Consider the following 24,755-nt stretch of genomic DNA (forward strand, 5'->3'; position numbering starts at 1 on the left):
AGTGGTTAGTTGTAAAGCACCTAGATGAAGTTCTGAGGCTAGAAACGGAAAGGTGAGGCCAGGTAGCATAGGCATGGGAGTCAGAAAGATCTGGGTTCTAATCCTGCCTCCACCACTTATCTGCTGAGACCTTGGGCAAGTCACTTAACTTCTCTGGGCATCAGCTACGTCACCTGTAAAATGGGGATTAAGACTGTGAGCCCCATATGGGACATGGGCTGTGTCCAAACTGATTAGCATTGTATCCACCCCAGTGCTTAGTACAGTGCCTGGCACATAGTAAGCACTTAACAAATACCAATTTAAAAAAAAAAGGTAGGAAGGGGAGAGGAAGGGAGAGATGAGAAGAACCCAGCTGGAAGCCTCAGGAAGGAGGGTCGCGCTGGCACTGAGAAGCCACTGATGGCCCTGGAACATGATGTCACACGTTATGCCAGACCCACACAGCCTGACAAGATGATGTCATTCGCACCATTCTGCAGAAGTCTGTCTGTGTCTGCCTGAACCTAAAGTGTTTCTAGGGGGCAGGGAGAGGAGGGGTCTGACCCCTCCGTTGTTCCCCAGCTGCCACATTCCCCTCCCAGATCCCCATGAACACAGTAAGTGCTCAATAAATAACCATGGATTGATTTAAAATAAAAATACCAGCTATGAAGACCAGCTGGTGCCGTACCCATAGCTGACGGAGACAGACCAACTCATAGCTGGACTGTGCGGTATGAAACCAAATGGCCACTCTCCTCTAGCCTATCTATACTTAAGCTCTGAGATTCAAATATCTCTTCTGCCAGGAGAATGAGTAAACCTTGGACCTGTGACAAGATCTTGGTCCTGGGATCCAGGAGTGTATGACGGGTGGGGCATGGCCCCCCACAGAATAATATCTTGGGGATGAAGCCAGCCTTTTAGAGCTGAATGGATGCTGGAAGTGAAGCCAAAATAACCACTTTACTTTTTAGCTACTCTGAGGACTCCAGGATACAGGCCCAAAGTGTTTGCTTTTTTACCCCTTCTAGGCTCTGGGGCCAGTCAGGGACTGCCTGCATCCTAAGGACCAAGGAGGGCTTTTGCTCCCAGAAATCCTGTCTTCTAGAAACTCTGCCCCAAAAGCGTCCTTAAATTTTTATACCAAAATCACTGCGGCATCCAAAATGAACAGTTGGCCCCCTTGCTGGGGTTCATTCACCACAAGCAACCTCCGAGCCTCAACTCCAACCCAGATTTAGGTAGTCAGCCACTTGGAGGGAGTCATCCAGAAGCTTCTGGCCCAAGGCTATCTCCGGGTTGTTATACCTGGGGCCTAAGCACCAACTCACCCTGCACCCATACCTTACTTCTGATTCCATGTTTCAGAGGCTCACACCCACTTCAACCATCAGCCTTGACCTGAGAAAAATGTTTATCCCCCTGGATGCCCTGCCCCAAACCCCATGAGACCCTCAAATCTTCGAGAAGAGGAATGACTTGGGACTAACCTGGGCACCACCACCCCAAGGCCACTGTTGGAGTAAGAACTGGGCCGTAGGGTTCAGTGGGAACCAGATCACCTGACAAGTTAAATAACTCGCATTTACCTTTAGGTCCCTGGAGGCTAGCAAACTCCAGGTGACTTAAGACTCGGGATCATTAGAGCAAAATAATCTTGTGTGGCAACGAAACACATCTGTCCGCCTACCTGTCTGCCCACAAACACACCAACTAGTAGGAATCTTTCTTTCCCATCAGATCTGCTCTAGTGATCAAGCTGGTGTGCTGAGGACACAGAAGAGTCACAGGGGGTTCCTGAGATGAGGGGATGGTGGTCCATAGCAACACTCAACTGCTGGAGTCCAGGGATTCAACAGAAACATTCACTGGAGTGGGAAGGAAACCACAGCTTCCTCTGGTCACTGGCTACAGCACTAGAAGCCTCTATGTCCATCACTCACTCCTCAAACCCTCTTTGGGCCCTTTTTGGAAATCCCCAGCTCCTCTCAGCCACTGGGAGGGCTTCTACTCCACAATGAGATATCCAGACTGGAGTCCCAAAAGCTGCTCATTTCACCACAATTGTCGGACGCCACCCAGATCCTTGGCACTGCTCTCCAGCCAAAGACTCTGGATCATCATGAACCAAACGGGGCAGGGAGAGGGGGGGAATGGGGGTGTGCACGTGTATATAAAAGGGTGGGGAGGATGGGGGAAGTAAACCAAAACAATTTCAACTTCAGCCCTCTGAGAGACCACCAGTAACAAGCAAACAGCCCCCTACCCTGAGTTGCTGCCAGAGTCCAGATGGATGGAAGCCTGGCCCCTGCCACCCAACTGCCTCAGCCCACACGGGCAGCCTTACTTTTTGACTTTGGGATACTTCATCTCAGCGATGGCGTTGGTGGCGTCCGTCTGCCTCTCCTTCAGATGCTGGGGCCACATGTTGTCCACCCAATCCACCAGGTCCACCTGAAAGCCATGCCATATCCTCCATCAAGATTGTGGGGCGCCTATGGGGGCTGCCAGCTCCCCGACCAGGGCGGGCTTTGTCGTCCTCTCTCATCTCATGCCCTCTGGCCAGGGCACATGTAGTTGAGCTGTACCCTCCCCTCCCTCATCTGACAAAGACTCACTCCAGGGGGCAGGGATGGCGAGGAGAACACCAGGACCAGGCCCTAACCTGACTCTATCTTGGCCACACATTTTTATGGGAACAACACCCCGCTCCACTTTCTAATCCAGATTCCTTTCCCACCCAGAGGGAGCGGCTTTATGCTTTCCCCAATGGATGCTGCAGCTTGAGAAGCAAGGCAGCCTAGTGGAAAGAGCCCAGGAAAGCCTGAGATTCAGGACACCTGAGTCCTAACCCCACCTCTGCAACTTGCCTGCTGTATGACCTTGGGAAAGTCACTTAACTTCTCTGTGCCAGTGTCCTCATCTGCAAAATGGGGATTAAATATCTGATCCCGGTCCCTCATGTCTATGAGCTCCACGTGAGACAGAGACTGTATCTGATCCTATTATACTGTACTTATCCCAGCACTTTGTACAGTGCTTAGCACAAAAAGCAATTAACCAACACCACAGTTATTATTAGACTGTGAGACCCATGTAGGACAGGTACTGTGCCCAACCAGATTGTCTTGCATCTACCCCAGCGCTAGGCACGTAAGAAGCACTTATTATTATTGCTTCTCTTCCCCTGAGTTGCAAGAGGAATGAGGGAAAGGCAAAGGAAGCCAGGAAAATGATGGCCAGGGAGGAGCAGGCCTCTGGGAAATGGATGGGAAGTTGTGGTCGAGGGAGAGGGTATTGGGGGCTGGAAGACCAAGGCCCAAGGTGACCCCACCCCGGGTCATACCACGTTGGGCCGTTTGACGACATTCTCCAGCTTGGTGTGACTGAACTCCAGGCTGATGACATTGAAGAGTTTCTCCCGCTGGGCCTCAGGGGTTTCATAGTAGCGCACAAACTGGGACATGCTCATCTCCGTGCCTCTCTGCGTGTTCACGTCCATCACGTCCACCATCCGCCGGCTCCCTGAGGGCAGAACCCACACATAGCCCCAATCCCTGGTCAAGACTGAAGGGATCCCCAGACCTCCTGGGACCTTCCTCTGGGACCTGACCGTAGGGAGGGTTTCCTGGGTGAAGCCCGCCTCCTCCCTTCCCCGCCGCCATTCCTCCCAGTTGCTCAGGCTGACAGAGAAAGCTTTGGCCCTGCCGGGAGCCTGAACTCTAAAAGCAGTGCCCAGGCCTCATGCTGAGAGCCTGTGCTGAGGCACAGAAATAGCCCAGCAACGGTCCTGCCTTCAAGGGCAATGAGGGTTTTGGAGGCAGACTCAGCTTCTGGCTCCCTACCACTATCCAGGGAGGCCCGCTCAATCCATCCCACACACAACAGGAACCAGGATCCACAGGTGAGACAAGCTGAGTGTTTCTAATCCTGGCCTGACTCTAAAGCCCTGCTCCTCTTGCCAATGATCTCCTTCATCTGGGGTTCAAATCCAGTCCCTGAGCTCCAGCGCAGGGTTTCCCTTTCCTTTGGAGAAATAATAGGTTCAAATCCAGTCCCTGAGCTCCAGCACAGGGTTTCCCTTTCCTTTGGGGAAATAATAATAATTATTATTATTATAATGATGGCATTTGTTAAGTGCTCACTATGTGCCAAGCACTGTTCTAAGCTCTGGGGAGGATACAAGGTGATCGGGTTGTCCCACTTGGGGCTCACAGTCTTCATCCCCATTTTACAGATGAGGTAACTGAGGCCCGGAGAAGTTAAGTGACTTGCCCAAAGTCACACAGCTGACAAGTAGTGGAGCCGGGATTTGAACCTCTGACTTCAAACCTCTGATTCCTAAGCCCGTGCTCTGTCCACTGAGCCACGCTGCTTCTCCAAGTATGAGAGAGAAGCACAAGCCTGTGAGCCAGAAGGACTTGAGTTCTAATACCAGCTCCGCCACTTGTCTGCTGTGTCACCTCGGGCAAGTCACTTCACTTCTCTGTGCCTCAGTTACCTCATCTGTACAATGGGGATTAGGACTGTGAGCCCCATGTGGGACAGGAACTGTGTCCAACCTGATTTGCTTGCAACTATCCCAGCACTTAGTACAGTGCCTGGCACACAGTAAGCACTCAATAGCAAAGGAAAAAAAGAGGAGCCTTAATTCAGATCACCGCCCCCTCACAGCCTTGGGCCTTGGTGACTTTGCTTCCGGCCTCAGAAGCAGGAGGGGGTGGGTTTGAGAGGTTCCTCTCTGGGAGGGAGGCTGCAGTAGGGCTGCGGGACACGGGCACCCGCTGACACCAGCTCCGGCCCAGGGAGCCGACAGACAGCTAGCTCAACTCCGGATCCTGCTGGCCCTGGCTGAAGAGCCGTCCTGCTCTTTCTCTCCATGAGGGGTCTGGGAATGCAGTGGGCTCAGAGTGGTCCATGATCCTTGTGGAGGAAGGGGGCAAGCCCGGCTCATACTTTGTTCCCCGGGCAAAAGGGAAAGTCGGAGTTTTGACTTTTCCTTTAGGGACACATCCACAAGGGGGCATCCCAAAACAAAGGGAGGGAGGTTTGTCCGGACCAAACAGGAGGTCCCTTCCAACCCCTTCCTCCCCATTCCTGGAGGGCGGGCCTGCCTTCCCCTTGCAGAGGGAATCTCCTTGAAGCTCCAAGCACCTACGCCTCTCCACACCAGGAGATCTGACTCCATCACTCCCCCTGAATCACAGCCACAACTTTCTCTCTCCAGCTTTTCCCAATTCGCTTCGCCCTTTGCCCTTCCTCAGTTGACTACTACGAGGTAAAGAAGAGAAGCCCTCAGTGCACACACCCTCTGCCCCCTTCCCTCCCCGCTCCTTCAGGAGGGACAGGCCTCAGAGGAAAAGGACAAGACTTTGGAGTCTTTGCAGCTCCTCTGTTCCTGGGCCCTGTGCACAGATCACCAAGTGACAAGGTGAAGGGTCAAACTACCAGCATCCTCAGCACTACCACCTTTCTTCTTTCCTCCCTTCAAGGCCCTACTGAGAGCTCACCTCCTCCAGGAGGCCTTCCCAGACTGAGCCCCTTCCTTCCTCTCCCCCCCTCCATCCCCCCCATCTTACCTCCTTCCCTTCCCCACAGCACCTGTATATATGTATATGTTTGTACATATTTATTACTCTATTTATTTATTTATGTTACTTGTACATATCTATTCTATTTATTTTATTTTGTTAGTATGTTTGGTTTTGTTCTGTCTCCCCCTTCTAGACTGTGAGCCCGCTGTTGGGTAGGGACTGGCTCTATGTGTTGCCGACTTGTACTTCCCAAGTGCTTAGTACACTGCTCTGCACACAGTAAGCGCTCAATAAATACGATTGATTGATTGATTGATTGATTGATTGTGCATCGCTGGCTTCCCTCCTGCAGCCCCTGCCTCCCAGTTCTCTATCCCATTCAGGGCCTGACTCTCACTCTCAGCCTGTGAGGAGTTCACTCTGGAAAGGGCTTAACTCTTCCTGGGGTTGCCATGGCCCAGGCTTTGCTGCATTCCTGCTGGCGTTGGCCCGAAGCTGTGAGGAGCTCCTCGGGGAGATAGGCTGGGGTTGGTGGCCCAGCGGGTGGGGGTGACTGTATTAGGGACTGGAGTGCTGGAACGATGATACGTGGGGCTACGCCACTCCAAGAACAGCTGGAGAACACCAGGATGAGTTGCCTGAGCCCAAGGGCTACATGAGAAGCAGCAAGACTTACTGGGTAGAGCACAGGCCTTGGGAGTCAGAAGATCCTGCGTTCTAATTCCAGCTCTACCAGTTGTCTGCTATGTGATCTTGGGAAAGTCACTTCACTTCTCTGGGCCTCAGTTACCTCATCGGTAAAACGAGGATTAAGACTGTGAGCCCCATGTGGGACAGGGACCATGTCCGACCTGATTAGCTTGTATCTACCCTAATCAACCTACTCATCAGGCAAAAACTCCTCAAGCTCGGCTTCAAGGCTGTCCATCACCTCGCCCCCTCCTACCTCACCTCCCTTCTCTCCTTCTACAGCCCAGCCTGCACCCTCCGCTCCTCTGCCATTAATTTCCTCACCGTGCCTGGTTCTCGCCTGTCCCGCCGTCAACCCCCGGCCCACGTCATCCCCCTGGCCTGGAATGCCCTCCCTCCACACATCCACCAAGCTAGCTCTCTTCCTCCCTTCAAAGCCCTACTGAGAGCTCACCTCCTCCAGGAGGCCTTCCCAGACTGAGCCCCTTCCTTCCTCTCCCCTTCCTCCCTCTCCCCATCCCCCCATCTTACCTCCTTCCCCTCCCCACAGCACCTGTATATATGTTTGTACATATTTACTACTCTATTTATTTTATTTGTACATATTTATTCTATTTATTTTGCTAATATGTTCTGTTTTGTTCTCTGTCTCCCCCTTCTAGACTGTGAGCCCACTGTTGGGTAGGGACCGTCTCTATATGTTGCCAACTTGTACTTCCCAAGCGCTTAGTACAGTGCTCTGCACACAGTAAGTGCTCAATAAATACTATTGAATGAATGAATACAAACATACATATATATATACACACTTTGGGGGCCAAGTGTCAGTTGAGATCTTTATTTCTCCCTGACTCAAAAGGTAAGACTAGAGGGAAGATCACCACCAAAGGGGGTTGGGCTCCTGGGTTCCGCCCCCAGCTCTGCCCCTTGGGCTAGTTCAAGCCAAGCGAAGGCATATCAAGGAGCCCTTTTTTTAAAATGGTATTTATTAAGCGTTTACTATATTCTAATCACTGCGGTAGGTATAAAATAATCAGGTTGGACACAGTCCACTTCCTATGTGAGACTCACAGTCTTAATCCCATTTTACAGATGAGGTAACTGAGGCGCAGAGAATTTAAGTGATTTGCCAAAGTTCACACAGCAGGTCTCTCCTTCCAGCTTCATTCTGAAGAGATGTTGAGTTTTGTCACCCAAACTAGATCCCTGGTGCCTGGTTCATGCCCCCTGGGCCCCTGCTACAAGCCAGGGTGATTTCAAAAGTTTATGGAACCCAGGAGTTCAGGTGAGTTCTGGACCCATCAGGGTGGGATCTTAAAGCCCATCCTGCCCATAACCTCATCCAGAGATTCCTCAGCCATGTGAACTCCTACACCACAAGTGACTGTGGCTCTGCTCGCCAGAACCCAGGTGAACTGAATTCAGAACCGGCCCAGACGAGAATCCCCTAGAGCTACCACGCAACCACTCCCCTAGGGTTTGGTTGGAGACGGTCATGGATTCTAATCCTGGCCCTGCCACTTGTCTGCTGGGTGACCTTGGGCAAATCACTTCATTTCTCTGTGCCTCAGTTACCTCATCTGGAAAATAGGGATTGAGACTGTGAGCCCCACTTGTGTCCAACCAGATCTGCTTGCATCCATCCCAGCACTTAATACAGTGCCTGGCACATAGTAGCGCTTAATAAACTATTATCTGGGGGACCCAAAATCCTGCCACAATGCAGCTTGGTCACGCTACCCAGTGCCAAATCATCTGATGATCCAACAAAAACCGTGAGGGTGGGAGATTAAAAGCCACCTTGGGGTGACCAATCCTGCCATGCCACTTTCTGCACCTCAGTTTCCTTTCACTCAGGCCTCCCAAGTCCCATCTGCTGACAGATGCCGAGTGTGTTTCTGGCTGTTGCACCCTCATAGCTGTCCCACCAGTCAATCATCAACGGTATTTTTCAAGCACTTATTCTGGGCAAAGCGCAAGTGCTTGGGAGAATACAACAGAGTTAGCAGACACGATCCTTACCCTCAAGGTGCTTACACTCAGAACAGGGAAGTCAATCTGGGACCTAGAGCTGTCCTTGGCCTACTGAGCAGGTGATGGTGACCTCACTTCCAAATCCCCAGCACTGGCTATAAAAGGCTCACTGTGGGCAGTAATAATAACAACAGTAATTACCTCCTTCCCTTCCCCCCAGCACCTGTATATATGTATATACATTTGTACATATTTATTACTCTATTTATTTATTTATTTTACTTGTACATATCTAATTTACTTTATTTTGTTAGTATGTTTGGTTTTGTTCTCTCTCTCCCCCTTTTAGACTGTGAGCCCACTGTTGGGTAGGGACTGTCTCTATATGTTGCCAACTTGGACTTCCCAAGCGCTTAGTACAGTGCTCTGCACACAGTAAATGCTCAATAAATACGATTGATTGATTACAGTATTTGTTAAGTGCTTACTATGTGCCAGGGCCTGTACTAACACCCTGGGGTGGACACAAGCAAATTGGGTTGGACATAGTCCCTGTCCCACATAGGGCTCACAGTCTCAAACCCATTTTACAGATGAGGTAACTGAGGCACAAAGAAGTGAAGTGACTTGCCCAAGGCCATACAGCAGACAAGCGGCACAGCCGGGAATAGAACCCATGACCTTCTGACTACCAAGCGCTTCCCAAGCGCTTCATACAGTTCTCTGAACAAAGTAAGCGCTCAATAAATACGACAATGAATGAATGAACGACTCCCAGGGTTGAGCTCTATACACTACGCCATCCGGGTAATGCAGGAAAGGTGGCAGGGCAGGGGACATGTCTATCAACTCTGTTGTACTGTCCCATGCATTTGGTGTAGGGCTATGAACCAAGTTAGCACTCAATATGTATCACTGATTGACTGCTAGATAAGGCGCTGTGAAGCCATTAAGTTTTTGACAAAATTTCCCCCTCTCAATGGTGGCTGGAGTTTCTAAGTAGGCCAGCCAGCCACCCTCCCGGCTCCTCCTCCTTCCCCCTCTCATCTCCATTTGTATTCTTGGCTCCCAGCCGCTGCACACATCAGACACATTCCAAGCAGGGAAATTAATCTGCTGCCCTGAGCTTTAAAGGCCCCTTGCTCACTCCAGAGACCAGGGTGTGCCGGGCAGGGAGCCAGAGGAACAGGACAGTAACACTGTTAGTATCGGCTAATTGAAAGGTGTTTAAATAGAAAGACCCAATGTTTGACCTCAGGTGGTCAGCACAAGATGACTTTGCATCTACTAGTCCCCTCCCTCCCCTTCCCTACCCCCTCACCATCACACCCATCACAACAGCCCAAACAAGAGGGCCAATGCTCTGTCAACTCACTCTGTGGCCAACAGAAACTTCCTTGTCCTAGAAAGAGAGGAATTCAGGGGATGAGAAGCAGCATGGCCTAATGGAAACAGCACGGCCCTGGGAATCAGAGGACCTGGGTTCTAATCCCAGCTCTGTGGCCTTGGGCAAGTCACTTCATTTCTCTGTGCCTCAGTTCCCTCACCTGTAAAAGGGGTGATTGAGACTGTGAGCCCCATGTGGGAGGGGGAACATGTTCAACCTGATTACCTTGTATCTACTTGGTACAGTGCTTGACACACTGAACGAACACCATAATTATAAATTATAAACGGTGATATCCTTGGTAGTACTATCACTGTAGATATTATTCATTCATTCAATCGTATTTATTGAGCGCTTACTATGTGCAGAGCACTGTACTAAGCGCTTGGGAAGTACAAGTCTGCAACACACAGAGACGGTCCCTACCCAACAACGGGCTCACAGTCTAGAAAGGGGAGAAAGACAACAAAACAAAACACGTAGACAGGTGTCAAAATCGTCAGAACAAATAGACTATTAATTATAATAGCAAATTAGGTAATAATGGGCCTACCTGGGTCTCTCCCAGAGGGTCTCAAGAGGCTCTTTGTGGGGCATTGACATAATAATACTTGTTAAACGCTTACTATGTGCTAAGCAATCAATCAATCAATCGTATTTATTGAGCGCTTACTGTGTGCAGAGCACTGTACTAAGTGCTTGGGAAGTACAAGTTGGCAACATATAGAGACAGTCCCTACCCAACAGTGGGCTCACAGTCTAAAAGGGGGAGACAGAGAACAAAACCAAACATACTAACAAAATAAAATAAATAGAATAGATAGGTACAAGTAAAATAGAGTAATAAATATGTTGTAAGCACAGGAGTAGATACAAATTAATCAGGTTGGACACATTCCTGTCCCATGTGGAGCTCTTACTCAACCTCATTTTTTACAGATGAGGTAACTGAGGCACAGAGAAGTTAAGTGAATTCCCCAAGGTCACCCACCAGACATGTGGAGGAGCCAGGATTGGAACTCGGGTCCTTCGGACTTCCCAGGCCGGTACTCTATCCGGCCAGGGAGCAGCATGGGCCAACCAAGGAGTTCCCCACAACACCACCAAGGTGGGACAAATGCTATCCACCTTAGATGGGAAAGGGCCACTTCTGCTGTCGTCTGTCACCACTGCAATCAGCCACCAGCGGCTTCGGTGCCTGGCCCAGGGCAGGACAATCAATCAATCAATCAATCGTATTTATTGAGCGCTTACTATGTGCACAGCACTGTACTAAGCGCTTGGGAAGTACAAATTGGCAACACATAGAGACAGTCCCTACCCAACAGTGGGCTCACAGTCTAAAAGGGGGAGACAGAGAACAAAACCAAACATACCAACGAAATAAAATAAATAGGATAGAAATGCACAAGTAAAATAAATAAATAAATAAATAAATAAATAGAGTAATAAATATGTGCAACCATATATACATATATACAGGTGCTGTGGGGAAGGGAAGGAGGTAAGATGGGGGGATGGAGAGGGGGACGAGGGGGAGAGGAAGGAAGGGGCTCAGTCTGGGAAGGCCTCCTGGAGGAGGTGAGCTCTCAGCAGGGCCTTGAAGGGAGGAAGAGAGGACAGTGGCACTGGGGCCTCTGCCATTGCTGCTGCTGCTGACTGGGGGTAGTGACAGACAGAGGGACCTCCAAAGGGGCAAAACAGGTCCAGTGCTACAGTACCTTTTCAACTCGGACCCCTGGGACCCCAGCCTGCCAAGCCTCCAACACTGTGGCTCTAGAAGACAGACCTCAGAGGGCCCGGCTTGCGAAGGCTTCCTTCGCCCTGGGCTTCTTCTGGTTCCCCACCCACACCCCTTCTAAGAAACGCATGTATTAGTGCATCCTACTCCCTACGTCTCCCTCCTGTCGGCAGAGATGGACGTATATCTCAATCACAACTTTTCTTTTCAGAGGACCAGATATTGGGCTGGTTGGCCATCTTATTTATGTTAGAGGCTGCTTTCGGGGGTCTGGCTTATACAAGATGGAGGCCATGTTGGATGAAAAGTGCCTGAAGCAGCTGGTCTCCATGACAACTGCTAACAGGAAGAGGGAGAGGGACAGTTGGACACAAGGGCAGCCTGCTGCTCTGGGCAAACCAATTCCAATTTCAACAGGGAATGACCAGGGCTACCATCATTTGGGGCCCCTCGGGTGGCCTCTCTCCAGCCCTTTCCTGGTGGCTACTCATATGGCTTTCTCTCCTCCCTGGTTTAACAGAGAGAGGGCTGGGCCCGGCCCCAGGGACCCCACCCAGTTCAGCTTCACCAAGGACTGTGAGACCTCAAGTATTTGTTCCCATTTCTAAAATGGGATGACAACAGCACCATCCCTGGGGTGTTCTGAAGGATCGAGGAGCTCTGAGGTTTTTCTGACTCCTTGGTAGAAAGCTGCCTTAGAAACCAGAGGTTTATTGTAAATGATTTACGGATGGAAAAAGGGTGGTTGGAAGAGGGTAAGTCACTTGCAGGGGAGCAATGCACGGCAGGAGCAGTGCTAGGAAGAGACAACACAAGTGTCTTGGCTTCCTGAGTTGAGAATAGGGTTTTAGTTATTTCTCTTGAATGGGAGCTCAGAGTCTGAATAAAGGGCAGCAAGCAGAAGCCCTGTAGCCAATCTCTTCCAAGACTAGCAGAATACTGGGCTGAGGGCAGTATTGCCCAGGGGCTACAGCAGGGGACTGAACTCTAATCAATCAATCAATCAATCGTATTTATTGAGCGCTCACTATGTGCAGAGCACTGTACTAAGCGCTTGGGAAGTACAAATTGGCAACACAGAGACAGTCCCTACCCAACAGTGGGCTCACAGTCTAAAAAGGGGAGACAGAGAACAGAACCAAACATACCAACAAAATAAAATAAATAGGATAGAAATGTACAAGCAAAATAAATAAATAAATAAATAGAGTAATAAATATGTACAACCATATATACATATATACAGGTGCTGTGGGGAAGGGAAGGAGGTAAGACGGGGGGATGGAGAGGGGGACGAGGGGGAGAGGAAAGAAGGGGCTCAGTCTGGGAAGGCCTCCTGGAGGAGGTGAGCTCTCAGCAGGGCCTTGAAGGGAGGAAGAGAGCTAGCTTGGCGGATGGGCAGAGGGAGGGCATTCCAGGCCCGGGGGATGACGTGGGCCGGGGGTCGATGGCGGGACAGGCAAGAACGAGGTACAGTGAGGAGATTAGCGGTGGAGGAGCGGAGGGTGCGGGCTGGGCAGTAGAAGGAGAGAAGGGAGGTGAGGTAGGAGTGGGCGAGGTGATGGACAGCCTTGAAGCCCAGGGTGAGGAGTTTCTGCCTGATGCGCAGATTGATCGGTAGCCATTGGAGGTTTTTGAGGAGGGCAGTAATATGCCCAGAGCGTTTCTGGACAAAGATAATCCGGGCAGCAGCATGAAGTATGGATTGAAGTGGAGAGAGACACGAGGATGGGAGATCAGAGAGAAGGCTGGTGAAGTAGTCCAGACGGGATAGGATGAGAGCTTGAATGAGCAGGGTAGTGGTTTGGATGGAGAGGAAAGGGCGGATCCCAATCTTGGCTGACATCCGAGGGAGACAAACCTGACCTAAGGAACTGGGGAGGGGAGGGTCTCCTGGCTTGCGCTCCCCAAGCTCTGCTAAGTCCTAAAAATAGCCCTAACAGAAACAGCCTGACTCCAACACTCTACTTTCCTAATCCCTTTGGTTCTTCAACATGCCACTAACTTTACCACCTCCAAAGCCTTCCCAAATTGGCTCCTCTTCCACCTTTATGTTTCCTAAGATCCAACCAATCCTGACTTCTCCAAACAGGCATTAATACAGAACTCATCCCAGACTGAGCCCCCTTTATCCTCTCCCCCTCCCCATCCCGCCCGCCTTACCTCCTTCCCCTCCCCACAGCACCTGTATATATGTTTGTACAGATTTATTACTCTATTTTATTTGTACGTATTTACTGTTTATTTTGTCAATGACGTGCATCTAGCTTTACTTCTATTTATTCTGATGACTTGACACCTGACCACATGTTTTGTTTTGTTGTCTGTCTCCCCACTTCTAGACTGTGAGCCCGTTGTTGGGTAGGGACCATCTCTATATGTTGCCAACTTGTATTTCCCAAGCACTTAGTACAGTGCTCTGCACACAGTAAGCGCTCAATAAATACAGTTGAATGAATGAATAACTGCAATTCAGGCGGTCTATGAACTCTACATACAGCATTCATTTAATTCATTCTATTTAATCCTCATGGGATGTCAATTCTTCCTTTAAAATGCAGGAAATGCCAAAATGCAGTGGTCTGGGCCATAGGAGAGCCTCCCTCTGTCCCCTTAAACCACCCCCAACCACAATCAGGAGCTTAATTCCCTCTAGACTGTAAGCTTGTTGTGGGCAGGGAATGTTTCAGTTTACTGTTGTAAACTGTTTACTCTCCCAAGCGCTTAGTACAGTGCCCCTCATAGAGTTAAGTGCTTAAATAAAAACGATTGAATGAATGAATGAATAATTCAAGCTGCACCTGGAGTGCAGTTAAGAAATCACTACCATCGAGCCCTGGAGCTGCTTACCCTACTCTTTGGCTCCAGGCAGCAGCAGCCAACAACCCTGGCTTGGATACACACAAAATGTGTGGGTGTGCCCTGCCCTGGGCACCGGGGAGGCTGACAATTATGTGCTGGAGATGGCCAAGGAACCACTAGCCAGTCCTGGCCCTAGTCTCCACTCGTAGTAGGGCTGGACAATCCCAGGTGTTGAATGCTCTGGTCCCAACAAACAAACAAAATTCTAAAATTCCATTTCTACACTTGCTTCTCCAAATGTGAGTCATTCACGTAGTGCAGTTACTGCAAATTTATCCCGATTTACCAAGAAGTGGCCCAATGGGACCACGCTGTGGGCAGGCTGCACCCCTGAACCAGCCGCAAGGCACAGTTCAAAAGCCACGGATGGAAGCACAGGCACCAACACTGGTTGAATGCCTTTTGATTCCATTTCTGAGCGTGATGCTGATCCTAACCTACTTTCCCTACCATTTGGTCATATCGATATTGCCCAGAATATCCTTGTAAGTTCAATTCATTCTATGGAAATCGGTTTGGGGGTTTTCATTTTTTAATTAAAAAAAAATTCAGGTTATCGAACTTTTGGATCATGATTTACCAGTGTTATTTATTTTCATGTCTATCTCCCTGACTGAGCTCCTTGAGAGGAGGGATCATCAATCAATCAATCAATCGTATTTACTGAGCGCTTACTGTGTGCATGTCTTCTAACTGTATGGAACTCTTTCAGGCACTTAATACAGTGCTCCACACACAGTGCTCTGCTGATTGACTGATGGGTTGTGCCCATTGGTGTGTGGCGTTTCTGTGCCCAAAGTGAAGAAAGACATTCTCCGCAGTCTACCCACTAAGTCCTAATGTCCTCAGTCCCAGTCTATCAGCCATAACAATAACAACTCTGGTATTTAAGTGCTTAATATGTGGCAGGCATTGTACTAAGCACTGGGGTGGATACAAGCAAACTGGGTTGGATACAGTCTCTATCCCACGTGGGGCTCACAGACTCCATCTCCAGTTCACGGATGAGGTCACTGAAGCACATAGAAGTGAAATGACTTGTCCAAGGTCACACAGCAGACAAGTGGCAGAGCCAGGATTAGAACCCATGACCTTCTATCTCCCAGGCTCATGCTTAGGAATGACATCCTTGTCCTGCCTCATCATATCCGATACACAATCACTCTCCCCATCTTCACAAACTTATTAAAAACACATCTCCAAGAAGCCTTCCCTAAGCCCTCATTTCCTCTTCTCCCACTCCCTTTGTGCATCTTCTTTTGCACTTGGATTTGCTCCCTTTATTCAGCCCTCCCTCAGCCCCAGAGTACTTATGGACATATGCTTAGTCTATTTCCATTAAAGTCTGTCTCCTCCTTGAGACTGTAAGCTTGTTGTGAGCAGGGAACATGTCTACCAACTCTATTATATTGTACTCTCCCAAGCGCTTAGTACAGAACACTCAGTACAGAGCACTCAGTACAGTGCTGAGTGAAGACTATTCAGTAAGCACTCAACAAATACATCTGATTGACTGACTGATATGGCAAGCGCTGAGGCCTAATCTAAATTTTATAAGCACCACAATGCCCAGGATGGTGCCAGGCCCACCCCTTCAATCTATATTACCACAGATGACGATGTACTGATGCAAAGGACGATTAAAAGCTAAGACGGATGGGGTGGCAAATCTACTTAATAAAACCAAATTTGCAAATGCAAACCCACTTTGGCTCTACTTTTCGTCGGCTTCAGTTCCAACCGACCTTCCACCTGCACAGAGGGACTCCCGCCTGTCACACAGACCCGGAAGAGACCCCAACACTGTTCAGTTCCTGCAGCTGACACCAGCCAGCCCAGGACCTGTTCTCCCCACAAGCGATTGGCAGATTGTGGCCAAGCCCATCAGTGAGGTCGCTTTCTGCTCTCCTGTCTTCTAGCCCTGTGGCGTCTACCCAGGCTCCACCTCTACTTCCTCTATATCTCTGAACACTCACCCGGGGTCTCCCCCTCCCTCCTTCAGCAAATCAGACCAGCCGGGCATGGCAAAGGGGAACAAGGCTAAGGGCAGAGAGAAGAATACAAAGCAACTCACCCACTAAAAGCTTCACATCTCGGACGGTGAAATCGGGGTCGGGCATCCTGTGAACAGCAAAAACACTGGGTTAGGAGCTCGAGAATAAACAGCTTGGGACCTCATTGGTCCCTTTAAGAACAGAGGAGAGTGATTTGTAATTTGACTTTGCTAATTTCCTGGGGAGTGGGGGCTCACTAATTCTGTCTGGCACCTCAACTAAGGATGTCCCAGATCTGGTTATGCTGGAGGAAGAGATTGGCAAGGTTGGGGAGGGGGACCAGGCTAAATGCCCTCAACAGAATCCTGAAGAACCCCAGAGCCCCCATTTGAGGAAAAAGACCAAACCTCACTCCATGCTTTGTCTGAGAATTTGGAGAAGAAAATGGAGTGGGCCATTAGGAGTGCAGTGTGGCCTACAGGAAAGAGCATGGGCTTGAGAGTCAGAGGACCTGGGTTCTAATCCCAGCTCCACCATGTGCCTGGTTTGTGACCTTGGGCAAGTCGCTTAACTTCTCTATGCCTCAGTTCCCTCACCTATTCTCCCACTTAGACTTTTGAGTTCCATGTGGGACCTGATTATCTTGAATCTACTCCAGTGTTTAGTAGAGTAAGCACCTGACAAATACAATTGTTATGTGGGCACCCCTCCCTTGCCCCCATTAGCTGAAGAAGGGCAATTATCAACCTAGAAGAAGCAGGTTTTCCAAAGAATGGCCTAGTGGAAAGAGTATGTGCCTGGGAGTAAGGAGACCTGGGTTCTAATCTCATCAGCTTCACCATATGCCTGCTGTGTGACCGGGGGCAAGTTGCCTGCAAAATGGGAGTTTAAGACCTGTTCTCCCTCCCTCTTCAACTGTGAGGCCCACATGGGACAGGGACTGTGACTGATCTGATTATCTTGCATTTACCCCAGGGCTTAATACGGTGCTTAGCACATAGTTAACATTTAGCAGACACCACCTTTACCAGTGGAGGTCTAGGACTCCAGGTCCTTGAATGGAAAGACCATCCTATAGCCCAGTCTTTCCCTTGGTAAAACATTCACACACTCACACACCCTCATTTCCTCCTCTTCCACTCCCTTCTGTTGTTGTTTATGGTATTTGTTCAGCGCTTACTATGTGCCAGGCACTGTACCAAGCGCTGGGGTAGATACAATCTGCAAAGGTTCACTTGGCTAGAAAAGCACTCAAAGCACTGAGAAAAAAGGCCTTGTATAAAGTCCAGGGGCTCACTATCGGTAGCAATAACGACTGCAGCGATATTAATGGCTCCGCCACTTGTCTGCTGTGTGACCTTGGGCAAATCACTTCACTGTGTCTCAGTTACTTCATCTGTAAAATGGGGAATGAGACTGTAAGCCCCATGTGGGACGGACTGTGTCCAACCCAATTTGCTTGTATCCACCCCAGTGCTTAGTATAGTGCCTGGCACACAGCAAGCACTTAACAAATACCACAGTTATTATTATTAATCATTAACTAAATAAGACATTCCTTATTTCATTTCTACTTCAGATACTCCTAGCTAGATTTTTAACGCCATAATGATGGCAGCAGTGAGATCAATGGCCTCCAAACTTTGAGTTGTGCCGAAAGACAGAAACTCGTTCTTCATGCTGGGGAACTTTCCTCCACTCGGCAAAGCGGCTCAAGGCTTTGACAGATTCCAACGTGGCAGAATGTAAACAATGAGAAAGGAAGTTGCGAACAGAAACACCACGAAATAACCTGAGAACCAAAATCAGGGAACAAACCTAGGAGAGCAGCTGTGGGAGACGGAATAAGTTATGACAACAGGGCTGGCAACGGGGCACACCTGGGTCCTCAGCCCAGTTCTGACAATGACTGAGTAGCCTTGAGAAAAACCCCTGGCCTCCTGGGGCTCTCCTCTGCCATTCTGCAGCTTCCTGGGGATGCTGAGGCTGGGTAAGGCCACTTCCCCAAAGCCCCAAGGTTCCTTAGAAGGAAGGGAGCCAGAGTCTAAGCAAAGTACGTGCAAACGGGGCAAGGGTGGAAGTGGGGGTGGGAGGGAGGAGACTTCCCTCTCTGCCCCTCCCCACTCTCACTTCCCCTGGAAACACCAGATTCTGTTCTGGTGTTTTTCCAAACATCAGATAAAAATCAGTGGAAGAGTCACCTGGAGACAAGGAGGCTACATATTCTTGTGAGGGCCAAGGAGGGGGTGGAAAAATTCAACTAGGGAGGAGCAGCAGGAAGCGTGAGGGATAGTTCATGGGAAGATGTGTCACATCAAACTTACTCAATTCCCAGGCCATCCTTATTTCGGAAGATCAGGGGCACCCTGAGAGCTTCTTTTTGAACGTACTCGAAGTTGAAATCTGTTTGGACATTAGAAGTAAACAAATCAATCCATTATTTAATGAAGAAAAGCAATTTGATAGGAGAACGATTCCACCCGCCTCAAATTCTCAGCTACACTTTTTCCTCCCCCAGCAGATCCAGGTCCTCTCGCTCACTGCTCTGGAGGGTGGAACAGAGGCATTTTTAGGTGGAGTTTGGTCTGAGCAAACCGTGCCAGCTGCCTACCTTCCTGCCTACTCAGCCACACTCAGTGCATCAAGCCGGTCAGAACTTGTCAATGAGAGTCTGGGGCGGGGGAGCAAGTCTGACTCAAGGGGACCAGGGAACCAGGCCACGGCCACAGTCGGGGAGAGGCAGTCTGCCAGCCAGCCACCAGCCAGCCGGACCCTGGGGAAGGTACATCACCACTCAGGCACCAGGAGAATTCCACTTTCACTTAAAGACTTAGTGTATCCCAGCCCAACTAGTGTATCTCTGAAGATCTTATTGTTATTTCCCAGCGTGGTGAATGGGAGGGAGAAGAGCTGGTTTCCCTGGAAACAATGTATTTGGTGCCAAAATAACTAGGGAATTGGGCAGAGCCCTGTTGTCTTGACAGTGGAATTCTGCTGCAAAGCATCGCATGTTTGCCTCATTTGGAGGATTAGGTGATAAATGGCAAGTTGAGAGAGTGGGACTCTGAGGGCTTTGGCTCTGACCCAATTAAGGCTGAGAAAAATCGACAGGTAGACTTTTCAGAACCACATCCATCCGCCATTACTTTCCCAATCCAAGCCCTAACCGACCTTTCTCAGAGGGGAGGAGAGTCCCCACTGGGAGGAATTGTCTAAAAATGTAATTGTAACAGGAAGTATTCATTGCTTAAAATCCAGCATGGAGAAACCGGATGGAGGAAAGAAGACCCTTGTTCACCACTGGCCAGTCCCAAGTCGAGTCCACTCAGGAAACCTTCTATGAGGCAAGTCCAGGAGAGTGCTCCATGACAGGGGCCTGACGCATCTCTAGTCCCCGGCCCAAAACAACTCACGGGGCAGGAGTGAGCAGGAACAGCCTAGGTGACAAGACAAAGGCTTTGGGGGTAAGTTGGGCCAGCGAGCCCCTCCCCAACTTTAAAAAGGGGCTCCTAAGACTCTTGGAAAGAATCTTCCCCCATGACTAAGAAAACCCCAACCACCAGAGAAGGAGCCCTCAGTCCCACAGACTAATCAAACCTTGCTTGAAAAGGAGGAATGAGCCCTAAGGTGATAGACAGACTGCTGGGGGAAATGAGTAAGCAGAGTCCAGGGCACAGCAGATATTCAGACAAGCAAATATCACGTAAAAACCAAGAAACTCCACCCTGGACCAGTGTGAGAGCTTGTCCAGTCTCTGACGGGAGCACAAGAGGATTCTCAGGAGAAAGCTCACTGCCTCCCGGTGTGGGATGGGGAAAGGGGAGTCAGGAGGCAGCAGGTCTCGCTGGTTAGCTATTGCCTGACCTCAAGAATGTCAGACACCCCTTTGCTGAACCGGAACTAACTGACATATGTTACATCAGTTACATAATGCAATGGCTTCGTGAGGGCACCCTAAAAGGTTCTTTGCAGAAATCCAAACCACGTAGAGCGCATCACAGGGACAACCCCGACTCCCTACACTGCTCTGAGAACTGCTGCATCCCATCCAGATCCCCGTAAACACAAACTCCTCTTTCAGGCCACAGGACTGAGCAGCCAGACCTGGCACGGAGGGAGGCTGGAAGTGAAAAACAGAAATAGCGAAAATAAATGCATCCGATCTGAATCGGTCCTGGACCGAGAACAGAACATCTGCAAATTGGACCATCCAGTATAAAATCGGATGAATGGCCACTCTAGTCACAAGGGAGTATAGCTTGTCTGCAGTCAACCTAACCTGTGGTAAAGGAACAGAAATGCATCTGACCATTGAGAATCTGAGAAACAAAAGATGAAAACCCAACCTCAGCAGCCATTGTACCCAACGCTCATACAAGGAGCCTTGAGTTTTATAAAGATTTAAGGAGGGGGAAAGCTTATCGGTGTTCTTACATTTCACTGGGGTGACCTGGGCCTGATAAAAATTAACTAGGATGACAATGGTCCATTCGGAAGTGATTGCCTCACAGTTCACGGCCCCCAAGCTTTTCTCCCGGGGGAACCCCCTAGCTGGACTGAGGAGGAAACTTGTGGGTAGAGTAGAGGGGGTAAGACCTGAGACACTTCCTCCTCTGCTCTCGTCCATCCTCAGCCTCAGTCACGGTCTCACATAGGGTCCCCTCACATGGCTCCTTTATGCCCGGCTTACTCAGCTGACATATGGGTTTGCCCCCTTCACCTTCCTCATTGAAATAGTTCATAAAATGTTTGGAGATCTAGGGATGAAAGGAACTGAAAAAAGGCCTGCTGGCAGGAAACTGGGGGCTTCCCGTAGGGTGGGGCCAACATTCCTTCAAGGCCCATGCCCCCAGGACAGCCCCCCGAGGGGCACAGCCACAAAAGCCTCAGCCCTTAAGAAATGCAAAAACGAAAATCGCCTCTTCCCTCGGCCAACCCAGAAGCCGACCGGGTGGATCCATCGGGCTTCCAGGAACCCCGCCGCTTTTGAAATCCGAGTGCCTCTGGGTTTGTTGGTTCACGAAGGGGTAATTCGAACAAAATGAAAACGGGGGAAATTTAAGTAAAATAGAGAAAAGATCCCACCCTGGTGGGAGAGAGAGAGATAACCAACAAAGTGACGGGCGCGGGGCCCCGGGAGCCGGCAGCGGCCAGACCTGGCCCCGGATCCGGTCCCAGGGAGGCGATGGTTGGGGCCGGAGATGCGGATCCCCTGGGCAGAGATGCTCGGATCCCCGATGCAACGTTGCCCGGGTTTCCCATAGTGGGGTTGCTCGGGCCCCCACTACAAGATCGATCGGGCCTCCGGTGCAAAGTTGCCCGGGTCCCCCGGTTCACGGTTGCCCAGTTTCCCCGGTGCAGGGTTGCCCGGGTACCGCTCGCAGAGTTTCCCAGGTCTCCGATGCAGTTGCCCAGGAATGGGTTGCCCAGGTTTTCGGTGCAGAGAATTGGTCCCGGTCCCCTGTGTTGGGAGTTAGTTCCCCGGGACCGGGGATTTGGGAAAAGATGGGAACTCGGGGGTCGGAAGAGGGTCCAAGCCGGCCGGGGGAATTACCCTAAAACGCACCGAGGAACCTAGGGCCCCGTTGCCCCGGCTATGTCCTCTGTTGCCCCGGGCGACCCTTCGGTCTGCCCCAACTCCCGGCCCGGAGGGATGGAAAGGATCAGCCGCGGCGTCCTTGGCCCGGAGGGATGGGCGGCCGGATTCCCCATCCCGATGCCTAACTCAATCGTTCATTCAATCGTATTTATTGGGCGCTTACTGTGTGCAGAGCACTGGACTAAGCGCTGGGGAAGCACAAGGTGGCAACATATAGAGACAGTCCCTACCCAACAGTGGGCTCACATGGTATTTATTGGGCGCTTACTGTACGCAGGGCACTGGACTAAGGGTCCAGTGGAGGGGAAGGGTGGGAAGGAGAGATGCTTTGGGCCGGGGACCTCAGACATGTACAGATGCACATGTAGGGGTGTAGACTCCCAACTGGATTAGGCCTAGGCCCACCGTGCAGCCCCCCCCCCCGCTCCCTCTCCCCCATCCCCCCCTCCCCAAACCGTTCTGCCTGGTTTCGTCACCGGATCCCCTGGAATGGGGGATGCGGGCGGGAAATACGAACCCGGCCGCAGCCGCCCCACGTGCGCCGGCCCCGGGACCCCCCTGCCGGGATGCAGGGGAGGGAAAGGGAGATGGGGATGAAAAGTTGGGGGGTGTGTGTGTGGTGGTGGGGGGGTGTCCCCTCTGACCTTTTCCTTCCATGCTGTGCACGAAGTCCCCCTGGTACCGTGGGTTGCGCAGCTTGTCCTCCAGGCTGAAGCCCCGGACGCTGACGATCTCCTCCACGTCCGACAGGTCCTCGTTCTCGTCGTATCTCTGCCGGCCGATGCAGCGCTGCGGGACCCAAGGCACAGAGGAGTGGCCGCCTCCGCCGTTCCCGGGGGGGGCCTCCCCACCGGGGCAGGTGCAGGGCCCAGCTCGGCTCCCCCTGGCCCCCATGCCACCCGGTCCAACCTGGGCTTCCCAAGCGCTTAGTGCAGTGCCCTGCACACAGTGGGCGCTCAATAAATACGACTGGTGATGATGATGACCACCAAGGGCCCGGCCCGCCCGGAATTCGGACCAGAGGTAGGTTTGACCCCCCCCGGTTCCCCCTCCACGAGCTCCAGGGCCCCCACCCGCGGCAAGGTGGCACGGAGGGAGGCGAAGGGGGGGCTTAATACGTAGCGGAAGAGGGCGGCCAAAGGGGGCTACAGACCGGCCTGAAAGCGGTACCACCCGGCTGCCCCTCCTCCCCGGGCCCGGCGGGGAACTAGTGGGCCGCCACCGGGGCTCCGGTTGGGACGCCCTGCCTTGGCCGGCCTCCCCTCGCCATCCTGCCCCAGCCGGGAGGGGGGCGGCTGTTGCACAAAAGCTCCCACCGGGGACCCCCAAACGCACCAGCAGTTGTCTCCATCGGCTGCTCATTTCCATGCACACACTTCGCAGGGAGCCCCCCTCCCCTTTCCCCGGCTCTCCTTGTCTCCTTCTTCCCCCCCCCCCAAACGGCGACCCCCAATCCCTGGAGAAAATGACTGTACACGCAACACCCCCCCCCCTCCTTCGGCCCCCCGACAAGCCAACCGCTCCCCCGCCCCACCTCCACCTAAGTGTCTGAGCTGGGTATCTCGCAAGGGGACAGGAGTAATCTCCCTGCAGCTGCTGCCTGCTTCCTTTCGCATGCAATTTATTATTTTTTTTTTCCGGTCCTCTTGCAAAACGCGGACAGAAAAGAAAACGCAGAGGAAAAAAAAAAACAGCTCTATGATATACAGACACAGATAAAAAAACAGCTACACACCAATCTTCTTCCAGATTCTTTCTCTGCCTCCATTTTTTTTGGGAGAATTCATCGATTAATTGTCAACACTCCTTCCCCCTGCATTTTGGCGGAGGGGGGAGGGGGGCTAGCCAGAACCCCGCAAAACAAAAAAAAAATAGCCAGAGCGGAGATCTACAAAGTTTTGCACCGACACTTTGGGGAGATCCGTTTGCAAAGTCCTAGGAAACCATTTTCAGCAGTTAGTGGGGAGGGGGGGAGGAGGGCGGCGACGTCATAATCTCCGGAACGTAAACATTGTTGCGGATCGCGTCCTGAGCTGGGAGGTTTTTGGGGGTGGGAGGGAGGAGGAGGTGGGGCGGGGGCGATGGGGATGGGGGAATGCACTAGACGCCCCTCCTGCCTTCCCATCGCTGTGTTTTTGTTGTTGGGTCACGAGTGTGCTTTTGCACGCAGGCGCTGCTGCTGCTGCGGGCCGCCCAATTCTCCCTTGTGATGACTTTTGGAAGGGCCCAGTTGCTGCTGCATCCATCATCATCATCATCAATCGTATTTATTGAGCGCTTACTATGTGCGGACCACTGTACTAAGCGCTTGGGAAGTACAGATTGGCAACATATAGGGACAGTCCCTACCCAGCGGTGGGCTCACGGTCTAAAAGTGCATCCAGGGGGTGAGGCAGGAACCGTTTGGCACAGGCTGCGGTGGGGAGAGCAGGATCAATCAATCAGTCGTATTTATTGAGCGCATACTGTGTGCAGAGCGCTGTGCTAAGCGCTTGGGAAGTACAAGTTGGCAACATAATAGAGACAGTCCCTACCCAACAGTGGGCTCACAGTCTAAAAGGGATGTGCGGAGACTTTGCCAGAATGCCTGCTCGTGGAGGCGGGGAGACCTTCCTCCCCCTTCAATCAATCAATCATCAATCGTATTTATTGAGCGCTTACTGTGTGCAGAGCACTGTACTAAGCGCTTGGGAAGTACAAGTTGGCAACATACAGAGACAGTCCCTACCCAATCAATCAATCAATCGTATTTGTTGAGCGCTTACTGTGTGCAGAGCACTGTACTAAGCACTTGGGAAGTCCAAGTTGGCAACATACAGAGACAGTCCCTACCCAATCAATCAATCATATTTGTTGAGCGCTTACTGTGTGCAGAGCACTGTACTAAGCGCTTGGGAAGTCCAAGTTGGCAACATATAGAGACAGTCCCTACCCAACAGTGGGCTCACATTCTAAAAGGGGGAGACAGAGAACAAAACCAAACATACTA

General features: G+C 51.1%; 1 protein-coding gene across 7 annotated transcripts in view; it reads right to left on the minus strand.

Moving 5' to 3' along the window:
* Nucleotides 1–23,727, minus strand: part of KDM2B (lysine demethylase 2B) — a 159,031-nt gene extending 135,304 nt beyond the window's left edge. For 3 of the 7 annotated variants that reach the window (XM_038762659.1, XM_038762656.1, XM_038762655.1), the window contains exons 1-7: nucleotides 23,502–23,726; nucleotides 22,411–22,555; nucleotides 18,492–18,570; nucleotides 16,248–16,294; nucleotides 9,559–9,585; nucleotides 3,332–3,510; nucleotides 2,333–2,439 (exon numbers count right to left, since the gene is read on the minus strand). In XM_038762659.1, the coding sequence (XP_038618587.1) occupies nucleotides 2,333–2,439; nucleotides 3,332–3,510; nucleotides 9,559–9,585; nucleotides 16,248–16,294; nucleotides 18,492–18,570; nucleotides 22,411–22,555; nucleotides 23,502–23,534 (617 nt within the window). In that variant the 5' untranslated portion in view covers nucleotides 23,535–23,726. Of the gene's footprint in view, nucleotides 1–2,332; nucleotides 2,440–3,331; nucleotides 3,511–9,558; nucleotides 9,586–11,291; nucleotides 11,490–16,247; nucleotides 16,295–18,491; nucleotides 18,571–22,410; nucleotides 22,556–23,501 lie in introns of those variants that run through there. The other 4 variants (XM_038762660.1, XM_038762657.1, XM_038762658.1 and 1 more) reach the window with 3 other exon arrangements.
* Between the last annotated feature and the right edge of the window lie 1,028 nt (nucleotides 23,728–24,755).

Source organism: Tachyglossus aculeatus, chromosome 21, assembly GCF_015852505.1.
Source record: "Tachyglossus aculeatus isolate mTacAcu1 chromosome 21, mTacAcu1.pri, whole genome shotgun sequence".
NCBI classification, from domain to species: Eukaryota; Metazoa; Chordata; class Mammalia; order Monotremata; family Tachyglossidae; genus Tachyglossus; species Tachyglossus aculeatus.